Genomic DNA, 20,464 nt, shown 5'->3' on the forward strand with positions numbered 1-20,464 from the left:
AACCTCTCTGTGCCTCAGTTTCCTTTTCTATAAAAAAGAAGTGATAATGTGTTAGGATTGTTGTGAGGTGTAAAAAGTTAATATTTTTAAAGCACTTAGAATAGTGTCTGAGACACAGGAAGAGCTATATGTTAGATACTATCATTATAATTTGTATTTCTTGAATTATGTTGCAAAATAAATAAAAGGTTGACTACCAGCATTCATCCCTCACTTCATTGCTGTAGTGCCTTGGTTTGGTTTGGTTGTACATTTTTCCACAAGTGATTCAGATCTGGCCCACTGCCTGCAAGCTAAGAATGGTTTTACATTTCTGAATGGTAGAAAAATTAAAGAATATCTTGTGACGTGAAAATTATATGATATTCAAACTTAAGTGTCTATAAATACAAATTTTATTACAACACTAATACAAAAACAAAGCAAAAAACATTCGTACCTGTTTTGCCTGTGGCTGCCTTCACATTACAGTAGCAGAGGTGAGTGTTATGCCTCACATGCCTAAGATGAGCCTAAGACAGTTACCATCTGGTGCTTTACAAATTTAAGTTTTCTTAGAGCTGAAAACATCACAGCCAATGTAAAGGTATACTTTTATATATGGTATGTGTTTCAGAAATGATGCATATAGCAATCTGGGTAGGTGGGGGTTTTTCCAATATATTATGTGCATTATATTTCTATGTTACAAGACTAAGCATTAGAATTTATTTTCAAATGTGTTTTACCTGCTGGACTGTTGTAACATCAAAGCAAATTTCCTGATGGAATGTAGCAGTAAATTATGAAATAAACAATGTCGAAATTAAATTAATTGATCCCTACTCACAGTATTCCTGTATTTTCTTCCATGTCAGTGGCCAGTTTTCCCTGTATCATTTTAAAAAATATATTTATTTATTTTGGCTGAGCCAAAATAAGCCAGGTCTTAGTTGTGGCATGCGGACTTCTTAGTTGTGGCACACAGACTTCTTAGTCGCAGCATGCAGACTCTTAGTTGTGGCATGCGGGACCTAGTTCCCCGACCAGGGATTGAACCTGGGCCCCCTGCATTGGGAGTACAGAGTCTTACCTACTGGACCACCAGGGAAGTCCCCCTGTATCATTTTTTAATTTTCTCACTATCTCATAATAAACTACATCTTTATGTCATACTTAACTAATGCAACCCAATAACAAAAGCAAAATAGAAAACCCAACTCCACCAGCTACATTACTAGTAAAATTATTTTATTGCCCATGCTTCATAGAATTGTTAAATGCTGCTCCAATCTAAATTCTGCCATCTTGGACCAATGCAGCCTGTGGTGGGGGCCTTGGAGGGCAGGGGACCCAGCCTGGGAGACCAGCAAGCTTCCTGGGCCTGAGTGGGCAGAGCAAATGCCTTTTGCTGCTCCTCTCCTGCTCCTCCGGTCCTGGAGGGCCCCTTCTGCCTGCCTCTCCTGTTCTCCCCCGGCCTCCTTCCTATGCCCCCAGGATCAACACGGCCCGGAGGGGGCCTCTGGGGGCACAGGACCTGGCCTGAGAGCAGGGCAGACTTCCCTGGCCGGCTGGGCAGGGGAAATGCTCAGTGTGCTCCCCACTGATCTGAGCCCCAGAGGGTCCCTCCAGGTGTGGGAACCCCTCCCCCTTCTCAGCCACCCCTCAGGGGTGCCAGTCCTGTCAGGCCTCCACTTCTCCACATCCCCCAGTCCCTGCACATCCTACTGGTTCACTTGGGGTTCCTCACATCTCCTTGGGCGTTGAGGTCCCCCACCAGCATCTGGCAGGCACTGGTGTTGTGGGGAGACACTAACTCTGAGTCTTCCCATACCGCCATCTTGACTCTGCCTTGGGGGCATAAGAAGGAAGCCAGGACGAGAACAGGAGACACAGGCGGGTGGGGCCTTCCAGGACTGGAGTGGGAGAAGGAGTGGAGGATGTCTGCCCCGCACACTTGGGCCCAGGAAGCCTGCTGGACTCCGAGGCAGGGTCCCCCACCCTCTGAGAGCAGGGGCATGCCTGGGCTCCTTCTGTTCCGCTGAGCTTAAACCCCACCCCCACACACACCCCAGGGCCTTTTCTAGCCCTGTGTCTCCTAAGCATAAACCCTGCCCACCACCCAAACACCACCTCTGATTAGGCCAGGCCCTCCACAGCCAAGGCCTTTTCCACCTTTTTGTTGTTGTTGTTCTCCTCTCTTTTACTATTGTGGTTTTACCTTCCGGTTGTTGTTTCATCTATATTTCTATTTTTATATTCTAATATATCTGTTAGTTTCCCAGTCTAATTTTATATTTTACTCTTTGTTACAGTTCTTTTTTTTTTTTTTTTTTGCCACCCCATGTGGCTTGCAGGATTTTGGTTCACAAGCTTGTGGTCAGGCCAAGCTCCTGCAGTGGGAGCTCCAAGTCCAAACCATTGGACAAATAGAGAACCTCAGACTCCAGGGGATATTTGCTGGAGTGACGTCTCCTGGAGGTCCTCATCTCAGCACCAAGACCCAGCTTTACCCAACAGCCTACAAACTCTGTTGGAAGCCTCAGGTCAAAGAACCAGTAAGACAGGAACACAATCCCACACACCAAAAAAAAAAAAAAAAAAAAAGAGACATGGCAAAAAAAAAATGTCACAGATGAAGAAGCAAGGTAAAAACCTGCAACACCAAATAAATGAAGAGGAACTGGGCAATCGACCTGAAAAAGAATTCAGAGTAATGATACTAAAGATGATCCAGAATCTTGGAAATAGAATGGAGGCACAGATTGAGAAAATACAAAAAATGTTTAACAAAGATCTAGAAGAACTAAAAAACAACAAACAGAGATGAACAACACAATAACTGAAATGAAAAATACAACAGAAGGAATCAATAACAGAGTAACTGAAGCAGAAGAATGAACAAGTGAGCTGGAAGACAAAATGGTGGAAATAACTGCTGAGAAGCAGAATAAAAAAAAAATGAAAAGAATTGAAGACAATCTCAGAGACCTCTGGGACAACACTATACACACCAACATTTGAATTATAGGGGTCCCAGAAGAAGAGAAAAAGAAAGGGTCTGAGAAAATATTTGAAGAGATTATAGTGGAAAACTTCCCTAACATGGGAAAGGAAATAGCCACCCAAGTCCAGGAAGTGCAGAGAGTCCCATACAGGATAAACCCTAGAAGAAACACACCAAGACACATATTAACCAAACTAAGAAATATTAAATTCAAAGAAAAAATGTTAAAAGAAGCAAGGGAAAAACAAAAAATAACATAAAAAGGAATCCCCATAAGGTTATCAGCTGATTTTTCAGCAGAAACTCTGCAGGTCAGAAGGGAGTGGCAGGATAAACTTAAAGTGATGAAAGAGAAAAACGTACAACCAAGATTACTCTACCCAGCAAGCATCTCATTCAGATTTGACAGAGAAATCAAAAGCTTTTCAGACAAGCAAAAGCTAAGAGAATTCAGCCCCACCAAACCAGCTTTACAACAAATGCTAAAGAAACTTCTCTCGGCGGGAAACACAAGAGAAGAAAAAGACCCACAAAAACAAACCCAGAACAATTAAGAAAATGGTAATAGGAACATACATATCGATAATAACCTTGAGTGTAACTGGATTAAATGTCCCAACCAAAAGACACAGGCTGGCTGAATGGATACAAAAACAAGACCCATATATATGCTGTCTACAAGAGATCCACTTCAGATCTAGGGACACATACAGAATGAAAGTGGAGGGATGGAAAAAGATATTCCATGCAAATGGAAATCAAAAGAAAGCTGGAGAAGCAATACTCATATTAGACAAAATAGAATTTAAAATAAAGACTGTTACAAGAGATAAGGAAGGACACTACATAATGATCAAGGGATCAATCCAAGAAGAAGATATAACAATTATAAATGTTTATGCACCCAACACAGGAGCACCTTAATAAATAAGGCAAATGCTAACAACCATGAAAGGGGAAATCGACAGTAACACAATAATAGTAGGGGACTTTAACACCCCACTTACCCAATGGACAGGTCATCCAAACAGAAAATAAATAAGGAAACACAAGGATTAAATAACACAATAAGCCACATAGATTTAATTGATATTTATAGAACATTCCACCCGAAAGTGGCAGAATACACTTTCTTCTCAAGTGCACACTGAACATTCTCCAGGATAGATCACATCTTGGGTCACAAATCAAGCCTTGGAAAATTTAAGAAAATTGAAATCATATCAAGCATCTTTTCTGACCACAATGCTATGAAATTGGAAATCAATTACAGGAAAAAACTGTAAAACACACAAATACACGGAGGCTAAACAGTGTGCTACTAAATAACCAAGAGATCACTGAAGAAATCAAAGAAGAAATAAAAAAATACATAAAAACAAATAACAAAAACACGATAACCCAAAACCTATGGGATGCAGCAAAAGCAGTTCTAAGAGGGGAGTCTATAGCAACTCAATCTCACCTCAAGAAACAAAAATCTCAAGTAAACAATCTAACCTTACACCTAAAGCAACTAGAGAAAGAAGAACAAAGAAAACCCAAAGTCAGTAGAAGGAAAGAAATCATAAAGATCAGAGCAGAAATAAATGAAAGAGAAATGAAGAAAACAATAGCAAAGTTCAATAAAACTAAAAGCTGGTTCTTTGAGAAGATAAACAAAATTGATAAACCCTTAGCCAGACTCATCAAGAAAAAAAGGGAGAGGACACAAATCAACAAAATCAGAAATGAAAAAGGAGAAATCACAACTGACACTGCAGAAATACAAAGGATTATAAGAGACTACTACAAACAACTATATGCCAATAAAATGGACAACCATGAAGAAATGGACAAATTCTTCAGTTTGTCCATTTGATCTAGGTCATCTAGATTGTTGTCATGCAACTGCTCATACTATTCTTGTATAATCCTTTCATTTCTGTAAAATCATTAGTAATATCCCCACTTTCATTTCTGATATTAGTAATATGAATTCTTTTTTAAAAGTCAATCTAGCTAAATAAAGATCTGCCAATTTTGTTGATCTTTTCAAATAAATTTTTTACATTTTGTCTTGTTTTTCTATTTTATTTATCTCAGCTGTAATCTTTATTGTATCCATCTGATCTATGAATGTGAGATGTTTTTCCCAGGTACTTAAAGGTCATTTCAAAGTTTCTTTCAACAATGTTTTGCATTTTTCAGATTATAAGTTTTGCAGTTCTTTTGTCAAATTTACTCCTAAGTATTTTATTCTTTTTGATGCTATGTAAATAGAATGACTTTTTAAATTTCATTTCTGAGTTGTTATTTGCAAATGTGTAAAAATACAATTGAGTTTCTGTATACTGATGTATCCTGCAAACTTGCTGAACTGGTTTATTCTAATTGTTTTTTAGTGAATTAAGATTTTCTATATATTAGATCATGTCACCTGTGAATACAGATAATTTTACTTTAATTTTCTATTGGTGTGTTTGTAGAACTTTTTCCATACTTTTGTTTTCACTCATTCTATATCACTATGTTTTATATCTATTGTAAATAAAATGTAGATACTATTTTTAAATGGGGTCTGTCAAATTCTGTACTCTATTTAGTCAATTTACAATTACTGTAATTAATATTGATATATTTAAAATTCCATCTACTCTGTACCTTCTATTAATTTTACCTCTCCTATCCATTCCCTTCCTTTTTTTCTTTTTTATGAATTCTTTTGTTTTTTCCCAATTTTACATTTGACCCTCAATGTGGTTAGTCCACAATTCTGCTTTGTTGGGTTCTACTGGATCAGTCCATAGTTCCACTTTAAGAACTGCTGGTTTTGTTGGTGTACACCTAAGGCCTTCTCTTGGCCACTCCAAAGGGCCATTTCTTTGATTACTGCTGGTGTCCACAGTTCTATTTCTTCAATTACTGTTGATTTCTGCTAATGTACACATGACATAAAGGAATAACAGATCTGTTATTAATGGGAATCTCACTGAGAAACCAAACCTGCAAAATTGGTGAGCATGGGTTGAACGCTTAAATGGTGTGTTCGCCACCTAACTCTTAAGACTCCTGTGCTAAAATAAGCTAGTCATGGAATGGGTTAGATTGACACTAGGTCAGCTGTCAACCTCGAGAAAATTTCCTTGCAATGAGGTACACTGTAAAGCACCGCAAAATCCCCAACCCAATGGCACATCCCTCTTAGGTATGAATATGGTTCTGAGAAATCCAAGATTAGTTAAAGAAATGGGATCTTCAAGTTTCAAAGAATTGAGTGTGCCACCTCCCAGCACACCTCAAGAACTGTGCTCCTAAAAGCTGTAGTCCCCAAAATGGCAAAATTTTCCTAAGATAACCTAGAATTACAATGGCCATTATGGGGAATGTTCCAATTAGATATGATCATTCATTTGAGAAGTACACTTGAAAGCAAGGGCTCCCAAATCAAACAAACAGAATGGGATACTTATTTTATATGCAGAAGCCTCCAAAAGACTTCAAGATTCCAAAACAGCATCACTGAAAGACTCATTACAAAGGCTAATAAAAATTAAAGACACAAAAGGTACCTAAAACAAAAGACTAAATGACTGATGTGTCTCCGACCACTCCCTTTCTACCCTCATTTACCTGAGTACTCAGTCTACTAACTATCTTAATTGCCTTTCCACTCTGAAGACATTGTAAGGCTATAAACAAAAGACTACCAAGTTAGTTGCCTTATAGCTGCAACAGCTCCAAGGCCAGAAACCTAGAACACCTGAGCCTCCCCTGTTGCACACTCCTAGGGGTCCATCACCAAAACACTGGCCCAGAAACTAGTGTCTCATTTGTAATAAACTGGGATAGTGGAAAAAAGATTGTCCTTTGTCAAATCCTTCCATAAAAACTTGAATGCCCCCATTTTCACCCCCAGAGAAGACACCATATGGGGCACTCAGGACTGACAGGACTCCGAGGAATCCTCCAGCAAACTTCTAGCAATTATTCCCTTAAACAGCTAAGAGAAACTGAGAAAGGAACGAAGAGGGGCAGGGCACAACCACTAGAAGAATGAGAAGGGGGACATGGCCTTTAAGAAAAACGGAATATGACAGAAACTTATTAGAACCAACTAGGCCCAAGATGGCAGAAGATCTGACTTCCAGGAGATCTTATGCCTCATTGTACGCTCACTGTAATACATAAGCATGCTAAATGACACACCCACCAGTGCCACGACAGGCACCATGACAGTTCCGAGGCTGACCATAAAAGGTCAAAAAGTGGGCAGTGGCCCAATTCCTGGAAATTTCCATCCTTTCCCCAAAATAGTTAAAACATTTCTCCCACTCATTAGCATATTAAATTACCCAGCTCATAAAAACTAACAACCCTATACCCCGGGGCCATTCTCTGAGCCCGTCTGCATTCTGCCTATAGAATATGTATCTCTCTAAATAAACTTGCTTTAACTTTACTTTGGCTCACTCTTGAATTCTTTCCTGCTTGAAGCCAAGGACCCTCACTTGGTGGTCCATCCCAGGGATTCACTCACACGTCCCAGGACATGACATTTCTCTCTCCTGCAACAAAACTAAAAATTAGTGGAAAACTGCCAAAGTATGGTAGGTTCTGGGGCAACTCTCTCTCTACCCAAATTGCTCCACAGCCTGTAGATGGGATCCTAGGAAAACTGGCAGAGCCAGCAAAGGGTGAGAATTCTTACCAGAGTCAACTGTCCTAGATCTATGTAGTGCCTGGTTGAGAGAGAAAGATAAAATTTCATATTGTCCCTTTCTTTCCAAATTCAGATTCTTGTAAATTTGGTTTTGAGATACCCATTTGTTGTCATCCTTTCTCTTCCAAGGACAACTACTGCTTTCTTGTTTGTCTTATATTGTGTTCTGAGAACTGACTTGGTTTTCTGCATGCCTAGGACATGGAAATTGTTGGTTCTTACGTATGCAGGCAGCTCAACAGTCAGGTTGGAGGTCAAAAAATGTGGCCTGACAGAAAAGGTGGGTTGCACCCCATTTGCGGCTAGGATCCTATCAACCATTGCTAGCTCCCAGAGGGACTGTCTTTCTTTTGGCTATCTTTGGGACTGGTTCTGCATCTTGGGAGGGCAGTATCTTTTGCACCCGCTTTTTGGGAGGCCTCTTGTGTCCAAGAGGTTATTCAATACTGACAGGTATATTTACTGTTTGTCTCAGCTGAAACCTGATAAGATATCGGGAAAAAAAATTTTTTTAAGGGGCACTATGATCAAAAGTTGACCAAACTGGAAGCTGATATTCAGAGCCCCATAGGAAATTTTTAAAGGCCTTCTCCCCTAAGCTGAAATGAAACTGTGTACGCAGAGGAAGAAAAGCATTCCAAAGGGAAACAGCTCTAAATCAAGACCAATGGAATCTTTTGATTTCCATCTTGGTTGAGGATCTCCTCTATAACATAAGGGAGCAAGCTAAAGATAATACTGTCTGATGAGTGGGTTAGCTTCTTGTTGTCATTCAGGTTGCAACCCAACTCTCTAAGGAATTAAGAACAACTGTCCTTGTCTTACGAATTTAGTCTTAGCAAGAACAAAAATGCAGCTGTAGAAGCAATTCAAAGCCCACCTAACCTTTTTACCAATCCCCAAAACTTCCCTATTCATCTCAAAAGTGTTATAGATATTGTTAAAAATCTGTACTCAGGGAACAAAAGTCCTTCTTGGTAGAATTTGTATTCATATATATATATATATAAATTTTTAAAAAGTTGGCCCTCTTTTTTTAAAAAATATGTATTTATTATTTATTTGGTTGCGCTGGGTCTTAGTTGAAGCAGTGGGCTCCTTAGTTGTGGCTTGTGGGCTCCTTAGTTGCAGCTCACCAGCTACTTAGTTGCAGCTTGTGGGCTCCTTAGTTGCAGCATGAATGTGGGATCTAGTTCCCTGACCAGGGATTGAACCCGGGCCCCCTGCATTGGGAGTGCAGAGTCTTAACCACTGCACCACCAGGGAAGTCCCAGAACTTACATTCTTTCTCTGCACCTTTAGAGAGTCATCTCTAGGAACGCAGGTCATTCTTATCAGAATTCAATGGAGAAAGGATAGTCTTGTCAACAAATGGGAGTGAACAACTAGAAATCCATATCCAAAAAAATGACCATAGACACAGACCTACAAGTTTAGCAAAAAGTTAACTCAAAATAGATCACAGTGGTGTCAGCAAAAATGGTGGAGTAAGGAACTCAAAATTATGCAACTCCATAAAAACAACAAAAATATGGGCAAAAACTGTCAGAATCAACGTTATGAAATCTGGGATTTAATTAAAGCCTTGCATCCAAGTCAGAATGCAAATTCAAGGAACATGGCTGATTTTTGCTAAGAACAGTGAAACTGTGGGACATTCTAACTTGCCCCCATCATGGTCCTCACTCTCCAGCTTAGGAATAAAATGTCAAAATAATAGCCCACATTTCCAATATTAGAAGAATCACAACAAACCCCACTCACAAACACTTATATTTATCTGACCTGTCTGATAGCACACCTCAAAGGCCTTGTATTTCTTTCAGCTAATTCAAAACTGGCCCAGTGCTAAAGTTGCTTCCTGGGGGGCATCTGTCAAAAATATTTACAGACTGATGTTGCCTAAGGTGATGGATGGCATTTGAGGTGAAGCTACAAATAGAAAATCCCAATAAATTCACACAAAAAGGGGTTAAATCCAAAACAATTCATCAAGTGGCACTATACAAGATTAACCCACAAAAATCACTGAAACTACAAAACATCACAGAAAGAATTAAAGACCTAAATAAACAAAATGACATCTCATGTTCCTAGACTGGAAGACTTAATATGGTTCAGATGACAATATTACCCAAGGCAATCTACAGATTTAATGTAATCCCTATCAAAATCCAAACAGTTTTTTTTGCAGAAATGGAAGAGGTGATCCTCAAATTTACAAGGAATTGCAAGGGACCCCAAACAGCAGAAACAATAATGAAAAAGAAGAACAAAGTTGCAAGATTCACGTATTCTGATGTCAAAACTCATTACAAAGCTATAGTAATCAAAACAGTGTGGTACTGGAACTTCCCTGTTGGTCCAGTGGATAAGACCCTGTGCTTCCAATTCAGGAGGCATGGGTTCGATCCCTGGTTGGGGAACTAAGATCCCACATGCCACATGATGCGGCCACAAAAACAAAATAAAACAAAACAGTGTGGTACTAACAGAAGGATAGACATATAGACCAATAAAATAGAATTTAGAGTCCAGAAATAAACCCATACATCTATGCTCAATTAATGTTCAATGGGGGTAGGGGTACCAAATCATTCAATAGAAAAACAACAGTCTCTTCAGCAAATCGTCCTGGGACAACTGGTTATTGACATGCAAAAGAATGCAGTTAGACATTTCCTTCAGAATATATACAAAAATTAACTCAGAACAGACAAAGGCCTAAGTGTGAGAGCTAAAAATATGAAACTATTAGAAGGAAATAGGTGAAAATCATAATCTTGAATTAGATAATTTCTTATATATGAAACCAAACAATCAAACAACAAAAGATAAATTGGAGTTGACTGAAATTTAAAACATTTCTGCATCAAAGGAAGGACATTATCAAGAGTAAAAAGACAACCTTCAATATGAGAGAAAATATTTGCATATTATATACCTGATAAAGGTATACAACCCAGAATGTATATAGAACACTTATATCTCAAAAACAAACAAAAGAATCCAATTAAAAATGGGAAAATAATCTACTGCATAGATATTTCACCAAAGAAGACATGCTAGTGGCCAACAAGTTCATGAAAAATGCTCAATATCATTAGTTATTAGGGAAATGCAAATCAAAACCACAATAAGATACCACTCACACCCATAAGGATGCCTAAAATTTTTTAAATACAAAATATCAAGTGGTGATAAGTATTAGCGAAACTGGAACCCTCATACACTGCTGGTGGGAATGTAAAATGGTGCAGCTGCTGTGGAAAAGTTTGGCAAGTTCCTAGTAATTCCACTCCTAGTTATAAAAAAATTCACACAAAAACATGTAATATATGTGTTCATACCAGCATTATTTATAGCAGTCAAAAAGCAGAAACTGGGCTTCCCTGGTGGCGCAGTGGTTGAGAGTCCGCCTGCCGATGCAGGGGACGCGGGTTCGTGCCCTGGTCTGGGAGGATCCCACATGCCACGGAGCGGCTGGGCCCGTGAGCCATGGCTGCTGAGCCTGCGTGTCCGGAGCCTGTGCTCCGCAACGGGAGAGGCCACGGCAGTGAGAGGCCCGCGTACCACAAAAAAAAAAAAAAAAAAAAGCAGAAACCATCCAAATGTCCATGAACTGAGGGATGGAAAAACAAAATATGGTAACTCTACAATGTAATATTATCCAGTCATAAAAAGGAATGAAGTATTCTTACATGCTATAACAAGGATGACCCTTGAAAATATAATGCTAAGAGAAAGAAACCAGACAAAAAAAGGCCACGTAGTATATGACTCAATTTATATATAAAAGGTTCAGAATAGGCAACTCCATAGAGACAGAAAGAAGATTTAGTGGTTGTTAGGGATGAGGATGAGGGTATAATTGGGACTAAGTGCTGATAGGTATGGGATTCTGGAAAAGAAAAAGGACATTAGGGAAAAGTTAAGGATATCTAAATATTAAAGTACTGATATGAACTTCAGTTAACAATAAGGTGTCAATATTAGTTCACTAATTATAACAAATGTATCATATAAAGATATTAATAATGGAAAATAGCTGTGGGGTATACAGCAACAGAAAAAACAAAACAAAATAAAATAAAATAAAAGGCTTAGTGTCAATGACACAATACCTACTGGTCTAAAATATATGTAACTAAAGCATTAGAAGAAGAGAAAAAAGAGACAGGAAAATATTTTTTAAATAAATAGGCAAATGGGTTCCAATACTGACCAAAACTACAACCCTAAGATCAAAGAACCCTAAGCATGATAAATGCAAAAAACAAAAAAAACCCAACCAAGGCACATCATAATCAATTTCCTGAAAAAGATATGAACAAAAAAGTTTTAAAAAAAGTTTAAATGAGTCTGCGGGGGGTGGGGGGAACATGTACAGAGGAACAAAGATAAAAATTTCCTCAGACTTCTTATCACAAACTATCTAAGGCAAAAGACAATGAAATGACATCTTTAAAGCCTTAGAAGAAAACAAACTACCAACATATAATTCTATATCCAGCTAAAATAACCTCCACAAAAAGGCAAAATAACTCCCCTCCAAATAAAGAAACGAAAACCTGTAAAAATTCATTACCAGAAGTACTGCATTACAAGAAATGTTAAATGAAATTCTCTTAGGCTAAAGCAAAATGATATCAGATGAAAATGTGAATACAAAGTAATAAGAAACATCAAAATTGGTAAAATAAGGAGAAATATAAAATACTTTTCACTCAAATTTATTTAAAAAGAAATTTTAAAGTAAGCACAATAGTATATCGTGAGATTGATAATGAACAAAGAAATGGGAAATATGATAAAAACAGTGCATAATAGGAGAAATTTAAGTACACTCATGTATTTTAAATATTAAATGATCTATTACTTAAAAGTAGACTTGACAAATTAAGGAAGTGTACTGTAAATTTAAAAGAAACATCTATATGGTAATTTTAAAAAGAAGTATAGTAAATAAGCCAATAGCACTGATAAAATGGAATATGGAAAATATGCATTCAAATTCAAAAAGGTGAGGAAAGGAGGCCAAAAGTATAGATGAGATAAATAAAAAACAAAGCAAACTATTGGTTTATACAATATAGTGTAGAGCCATTTCTCCCTGCTCCTCTCTGTAAAACTCTTCCTATGAAACAATATGAGACAATCAACAGTGAACTGTGAAAAGTGTTAAGAAAAAGGCAAACTGGTTTATGACCCCAGGACTGGAGGAACAACTGTAGCACGTCCCTCCACTCAACAGAAGAAGGCCATCCAGACTCACTGTTTCCCAACCCTCAACCTAGCAACAGAAAGTAGGTAGTTTCATTCTTCTCCCCAGATTAAAAGGGAGTCCTTTTGACAGCTCCAGGCAAGCCAGAACCGCTGGCAAAGGGGACTGATCTAGAAGATCCCATCCAACAACAGGCAGCCTGGGGAGGCACCCCCCTCCCCTACCAAGAAACAGAGGTAGGTGGGCCAAAATGACAAGAGAGACCCAACCAGCACAAGCACCTTGTCAAGGAAGCCTCTTTGCCTCCACAGGCTAAGATTTCTCTTTTCACTGAGACACCAATTGAATGGTGAGATATATCATATTCATGGATCAGTAGAGTCAATATTATTAAGAGGCCAATTTTCCCCAAACTGACTTATAGAGTCAGTGAAATCATAAAAAAATATTAAAGCAGTCTTTTTTTAAAAGAAATTGACAAGTTCATTCTAAAATGTATGTGAAAATGCAAAGGACTTAGAATAACCAAAACAATTTTGAAACAGGAGAACAAAGTTAGAGAACTTATACTATTTCCAAAAAGATTTACTATAAAGATAAGGGAACACAGACAGTGTAAAGAAGATATAAAGGTCAGAGGAACAAAATAAAGGGTCCATAGATAGACTCCCCCACATAAACAAATAATCAAATGATTTTTAAAAAGATGCCAAGTTAATTCAGTGGGGAAAGGGTAGTCTTTTCAACAAATGGAGCTGAAACAGTTGAATATTCAAATGAAGTAATATAAACCTAGACCCTTACCAAAGACCACATACAAAATGTACTCAAAATAGATCATACACCTAAACATAGAGTTAAAACATTTAGAAAACATGGGAAAAAAATCTTCGATGCCATTGGATCTGCAAAGATTTCTAAGAAAAGAAAAAACTGGTAAGCTGAACTTCATCAAAATGAAAAGCTTTTTGTGAAAAACCACAGACTGGGGAAAATATTCACAATTAATAAAGAACTCTTATAACTCAATAATAAGAAGACAAACAACCCAAACTAAGAAGAGGCAAATGATATGAACAGGTGCTTCGCAAAATAAGATATACAAATGGCCAATAAGCAACTGAAAGATGCCTAATGTCATTATTCATCAGGGATATAAATGAAAACTACAATGAAAAACCTATACACTCCTTAGAATGGCTACATCAAAAAGTGACAATACCAAGCATTGACAAAAATGTGGAACAACTGCAACTCTTGCACACTGCTGACGGAAACGTAAGATGGAACAACCACTTCAAAAAAGTTTGATATTGCACATAATAACCCTACCAACCCAGAAATTTTACTCTTAAGTATTTAACCGAGAGATATAAAAACACCAGTCTACACAAAAATGCACATTAAGTTCATTACAGCTATGTTCTTAACAATCAAAAACTGCAAAGAACAGGCAAATGGATTAAAAAACTGTAATATATGCATACAGTGGAATACCACTCAGCAATAAAAACGAAGGTATTTACTGATACATGCTAAAACATGTATGAATCTCAAAATCATGCTGAATGAAAGAAGACAAACAAGAGGACATCTTGTATAATTCCATTTATGTGAAATGCAATTAAAAAATCAATCTAACCTAGTGCTAGAAAGCAGATCACTGATTTGCCAGGGGCCAGAAGGGAGAGGGACATCCCAGGAGGGACTGGGAAGGGGAATGAGGAACACTTCTGCATATAGGGTATGCTGTCTTTCTTAATTGCAGGAGTGATTACATATGGTTATACTATTATTAAAACTCATTAAATCAGCTACTTAAATAGGGTATATTTTACCACATTTAAATTATACTTCAAAGTTGATTTTAAAAAAACTCAAACCTTATTACTTTATATTAAAACTGAAAAATTTAAAAATCATAAACACAAAAATGGACAATATTGTTATAGTTACATAGTCATATGCTATTTTTTTAAGTTTTCTTAATATGGACCATTTTTAAAGTCTTGATTGAATTTGTTACAATATTGCTTCTGCTTTATGTTTTGGTTTTTTGGCCACAAGGCATGTGGGATCTTAGCTCCCTGACCAGGGATCGAACCCACACCCACTGCATTGGAAAGTGAAGTCTTAACCACTGGACTGCCACAGAAGACCCCATATATTACATTTTATTAAAATGAGTCAACTAAAGCAAAATATATCAACATGTATAAATACCAAAACCATGCATTTGAAGACAAAAGTTGCAGAACACGTTCCCAGTGATATACCTGTAAAACAATGTTATATCACACACATAAACGCAATAATATATGTGTATTATTGTAAAAGTAATGAGACATGTGGGATCAGTATTAACCAAATTTAGAATACTGTGGAAGGTGGTAACAGCTATAGGATATAGAATGGGCTATGAAAAGCTTCCTGTAAATTTAAATGGGAGCACTGAGGTCTTATGTCCTAGAGTATTCTAGCCAGTACTCTAGCTTCATTCACACTCAATGTTTCCGGTTACTGAACCTAAGAAGAGGAAGCAGAAGCAGTCTCAATGCTGCCCCTGGCTGATCCTGGCAATTGTTCTGGGGATCTAGTCCATTCTGAGATCCCCTAGAGGTAGGCCCCTGGATGAACCGGACAATTAGGCAGTACAGTCATCCCTCAGTATCTGCTGGGGACTAGTTCCTGGACACCTCTTCAAATATCAAAATCAGCTGATGCTCAAGTTCTTTACAGTAGGCCCTCCATACTCTTGGGTTCTGCATATGTGGAGTCAACCAACCACAGAACCGCAGATAGGAAAACACAGACATGAAGGACCAACTGTATTTGCATGGGTAACAGCACAGTTGGGGTGCAGACTCATCAAAAACATGTGATGGCTCATGATGTGGAAGGCCATGGGCTGATACGTGTTTCTCCAAAAGTAGAATCAGAGACTGAGATTATTCAATTTATTTGTGCTTTTAAAAAAGCTTCATATTCCCGTTAATATTTTTATAAATGTCTATTTTCAGTTTTATTTCTACTAAAAAATTTGAAATAAGTGCAAAATATAACTTTTAGAATAACATCATATCTAAAGGAAAATTTCTGTCCATACTTCCTAAGTTGACAGACTTCCTTCAAAACAATCTTCAGATATAATAAAGTCTGAATTCTGTTAAAGCCTTCACATTCAAAACATCTTTAAGACTTCATCTCTACATCGCCTTGTTCAGTAAAATGGCATTTCTTGAAATAGGCTCAACTATATTTGCTGTATTCTTCAGGTCTCTTCCCTATTATTTCCCTGACATACAGCAAGTACAACTTGTGTATGAAGTTTTCAAAAAAATACAAGATGTTGACAGTTCTCCCCAGGTGTAGTTTATCTGACTGTTAGTAATGGCCAAGTTCTGGAAGAACATTTTCCTACATACATTTGATTCACAGGATTATCTCCTACGTAAGTTATTTGTTTAACAAGCCCTAACTTATAATATTTCCCCCCATTTCCCATATACATTAGTAGGGTTTCTTCATGTATTCATTTTTTAGTTGTCTTATTAATAGATATTCATTACATTCATAGTAATTTCCCCTGTGGTTACTCTTTCATTTACTTTGGAATATGACTTAGGGTAAAAAAATTTGCCACTTGACATTCATAGGGGTCATGTTCTGTGTGAATTCTCCATAGTATTTCAAGGTATGAAATGCTAGATACTAAGATTTCTCTCATTGCTAAATTTAAAAGATTTTTTCCCCTGTATGTAATTTTGAATGTACTGTGAGAACTGATTTCTTAGAGGTTTTCACACACTCAATACATTCATAGGGTTTCTACCTTATGTGTCTTCTCTGATGTACTTTGAGACCTGAGTTGCAACTGAAGGTTTTCCCACAATGACTGCATTCATAGGGTTTCTCCCCTGTGTGTGTCCTCTGATGTTTAGTGAGATCTGACTTATGATAGAAGGGCTTCCCACATTCATTACACTTATAAGGTTTTTCCCCTGTGTGTATCCTCTGATGTACAGTGAGGACTGATTTCTCAGAGAAAGATTTCCCACACTCCTTACATTCATAGGGCTTCTCCCCTGTGTGAGTTCTCTGATGTGATCTGAGGACTGAATTGCAAGTGAAGGTTTTCCCACACTGATCACAGTGAGAAGACTTCTCCCCTCTGTGTGTTCTCTTATGTACTGTATAGTCTGACTTATAGTAGAAGGTTTTCCCACATTTTTTACACACATAGGGTTTTTCCCCTGTGTGAGCTCTCTGGTGTACTGTAAGGTATGAATTTCTAGAGAAGAATTTCCCACATTCCTTACATTCATAGGGTTTCTCACCTGTGTGAGTTCTCTGGTGTTTAGTGAGATCTGACTTATTGTAAAAGGTTTTTCCACATTCATTACACTTATAAGGTTTTTCCCCTGTGTGTATTCTCTGATGTACCGTGAGGACTGATTTCTCAGAGAATGATTTCCCACACTCATTACATTCATAGGGTTTCTCCTTTGTGTGTGTTCTCTGGTGTACTTTTAGGCCTGAATTGCGACTGAAGGTTTTCTCGCACTCATTACATTTGTAGGGTTTCCTCCCTATGTGAGTTTTCTGGTGTTTAGTGACATCTGACTTATGACAGAAGGTTTTCCCACATACCTTACATTCATATGGTTTCTCACCTGAGTGAGTTCTCTGATGTACTGTAAGGTATGAATTCCTGGAGAAAAATTTCCCACATTGACTACACTCATAGGGTTTCTCACCTGTGTGTGTTTTCTGATGTACTGTGAGAACTGAGTTGCTTATGAAGGTTTTCCCACATTGATTACATTCATAGGGTTTCTCCCCTGTGTGAATTCTCTGGTGTACTGTGAGATATGACTTATGGTAGAAGCTTTTTCTACATTCCTTACATTCATAGGGTTTCTCTCCTGTGTGAGTTCTCTGATGAATTGTGAGGTGTGAATTCCTAGAGAAGGATTTCCCACATTCATTACATTTATAGGGCTTCTCTCCAGTGTGGATTCTCTGATGTAAAGTGAGAAGTGACTTCCTAGAGAAGCATTTCCCACATTCGTTACATTCATAGGGTTTCTCTCCTGTATATAGTCTCTGATGTTTGGTGAGTTTTGATTTTTCACAGAATGCTTTTTCACGTTCATTACATTCATAGACATTGTCTCCTATGCCTGTTCTCTGAGTTACATTAAGAACTGACTTCTCCCAGAAAGGTTCCCTCAGGTTAGATTCAAATGTTCTCTCTCCTGTGTCAGGAAAGTCTGATCTGCTGAAATTATCCACTTTTTCAATATGTTCATAATCTTTCACCTTCAAATGAACTCTATGTTTCAAGAGAGATAATTTCTCAGAGGCTTTACCATATTCATTAAACTCATAAAGACTTTCTCTTTTTTGGGGGGTTGAATAATTACAGAATGTTTTATCACATTCCCTATGTTCACAAGGACTCTGTCCCTTGTGAGCTTGTTTATATGTGATGAAAAGTGTCTTCTCACAGAAATCTTTCCCACGTTCTTTGTAGTCAAAAGAATGCTCTACATTTTTAATTTTCTCATATGGCATGAAGTCTTCATTATGACTGAGGTACTTTCCATTTTGAATGAATTCATAAGGTATCTCTCCCACATGAGTTTTTTCATGGTTAATATGAAGGAATAATTTTCCATATGCGCTGAGATCATCAGACTTCTTTCTTAAATAGTTTTTCTCAATAATTAATTCTGAAATATATTTCAAACTCATACCACTTGTGTCACATTTACAAGGTATTTTTACAGAAGAAACTGGGTATGTGCTGAAATTAAACATTTTTCCTAATACATTACCTCTCTCTATAGTCAGTGTTTTGTTGTTGATAAACGGAGCTTGCCCGAAATGTCTGTCCTGGATTTCCTGATTCTGCTCTAGCTGATTATCAACTTTGCAGACTTCTGGAAAAGAGAAAAAAAACACTAAGTTATTAATTTTATTACTATTATGATAAACTTACACTTACATACAAATGCCCTTTTATATGATTGACTCAGTTTCTTGAAATAAGAGTAATCCAAGATGTTCATGTCCCTCATCCTTTTGGCTTAGAAGAAATAAACAAAGCCTGACAGAGTAGAAATGGGGGATAAAAACTTAGAATGAACCCATCTACATTTAACAATTTATAAATATGTACTTCAAGACTTAACATAGGTTAAAAATAAATACAAATCACAGTGAATAAAGGAAGACAGACTTTGAAAAAAAAAAAGACTGATTCAGGTGTTGGAAATGCAGAGAAGCAGAGAGGCAATGATTAGTAGGTAAGAGTACCCTGGAGAAATATCAGAGGACTGATTTGATCTTTTGAAGGATACAGATTAGACTTTACATGATATACTTAAAATACTGCAGCTAAATCTCTATGATTTACATGTTTCTAGTTCAATTCTCCTCTTTTTAAAATTATTTTAATTTTCTCTTATATATTGCTAATTTATTATACTGTTAATACCAAATTAAATTTATGGAAAAGTACCAATTTGTTCCTGCTTAAGGAGACCTGTAGCCTACTTTCTTATTCATTCTCTACTCGTGTGACTTACAAAGAATACAAATGTCTACCAAGAAATGTAAAATCAAAGAGACAAGGAAGACTGCCAGAGGGCCAGATCCATTTGTTTTTTTTTTGTTTGTTTTTGTGGTACGCGGGCCTCTCACTGTTGTGGCCTCTCCCGTTGTGGAGCACAGGCTCCAGATGCGCAGGCTCAGCAGCCATGGCTCACAGGCCCAGCCGTTCCGCGGCATGTGGGATCTTCCCAGACTAGGGCACAAACCTGTGTCCCCTGCATCGGCAGGCGGACTCTCAACCACTGCGCCACCAGGGAAGCCTGTTTTTAGTTTTAGTATATTCAGGTTATTCTCTAAGAGTTTTTGCAAAAGTTAACCTATCCAACCATCAAATGCTAACTTTTCCTCATCTTAAATTTTCTGTGACAAATTTAATATGTTAATGTATTTTTTTGTTTTTAAACCCAGATCTCTACATTTCTGGGTGTTATTTATATTTAAAACCATGGAGGACCTGACCTAAAATATTCACTGATACTTACATTTATTTATCCTAAGAATTCTCAGCTAGACTTCATCTTGTTATCTTCCTGTTCAGTATTTGCAATATAACAGTGATGACCCTGTTCAAAAACCTGTCCAGAGCCCACTGTCTCCAAGCATCATTAGACAAAATAGACTGTAGTTACCATCCTGGGGGGAAAAATACTTTTTCCAACTATATTCATATTGGGTAACCACAATATCACTCCACAAGGCCATAATAAATGTATTCTTTCTAGAAATGACAGACTATTAATTTGCCAGAAATTGTTCAAGTTCAACCAAGACTTTCACTAAGCTGGTTTACATTCCCATTTTGGCTTTGCTTAGAATTTAAACATTAAACATCAGGGAAATGACACTGTCTCACATCTGTTTCCCAATATGTCTTTACAAACATCTCTACAATTTCAAGTTCTATTTACACTGAAATTTAAAATTTATTACATTC

The 20,464-nt window shown here is 37.5% G+C and overlaps 1 protein-coding gene across 1 annotated transcript in view; it reads right to left on the bottom strand.

Moving 5' to 3' along the window:
- Window positions 1–15,070: 15,070 nt before the first annotated feature.
- LOC113612215 (zinc finger protein 33B-like) overlaps window positions 15,071–20,464 on the bottom strand; it is a 37,287-nt gene continuing 31,893 nt past the window's right edge. The window contains exon 5 of the mRNA XM_027091909.1: window positions 15,071–18,857. Within this exon, the coding sequence (XP_026947710.1) occupies window positions 16,741–18,857 (2,117 nt within the window). The 3' untranslated portion in view covers window positions 15,071–16,740. The remainder of the gene's footprint in view (window positions 18,858–20,464) is intronic.

This window comes from Aethalodelphis obliquidens, unplaced genomic scaffold (assembly GCF_003676395.1).
Source record: "Aethalodelphis obliquidens isolate GAN/ISIS:26980383/991018 unplaced genomic scaffold, ASM367639v1 scaffold73, whole genome shotgun sequence".
NCBI classification, from domain to species: Eukaryota; Metazoa; Chordata; class Mammalia; order Artiodactyla; family Delphinidae; genus Aethalodelphis; species Aethalodelphis obliquidens.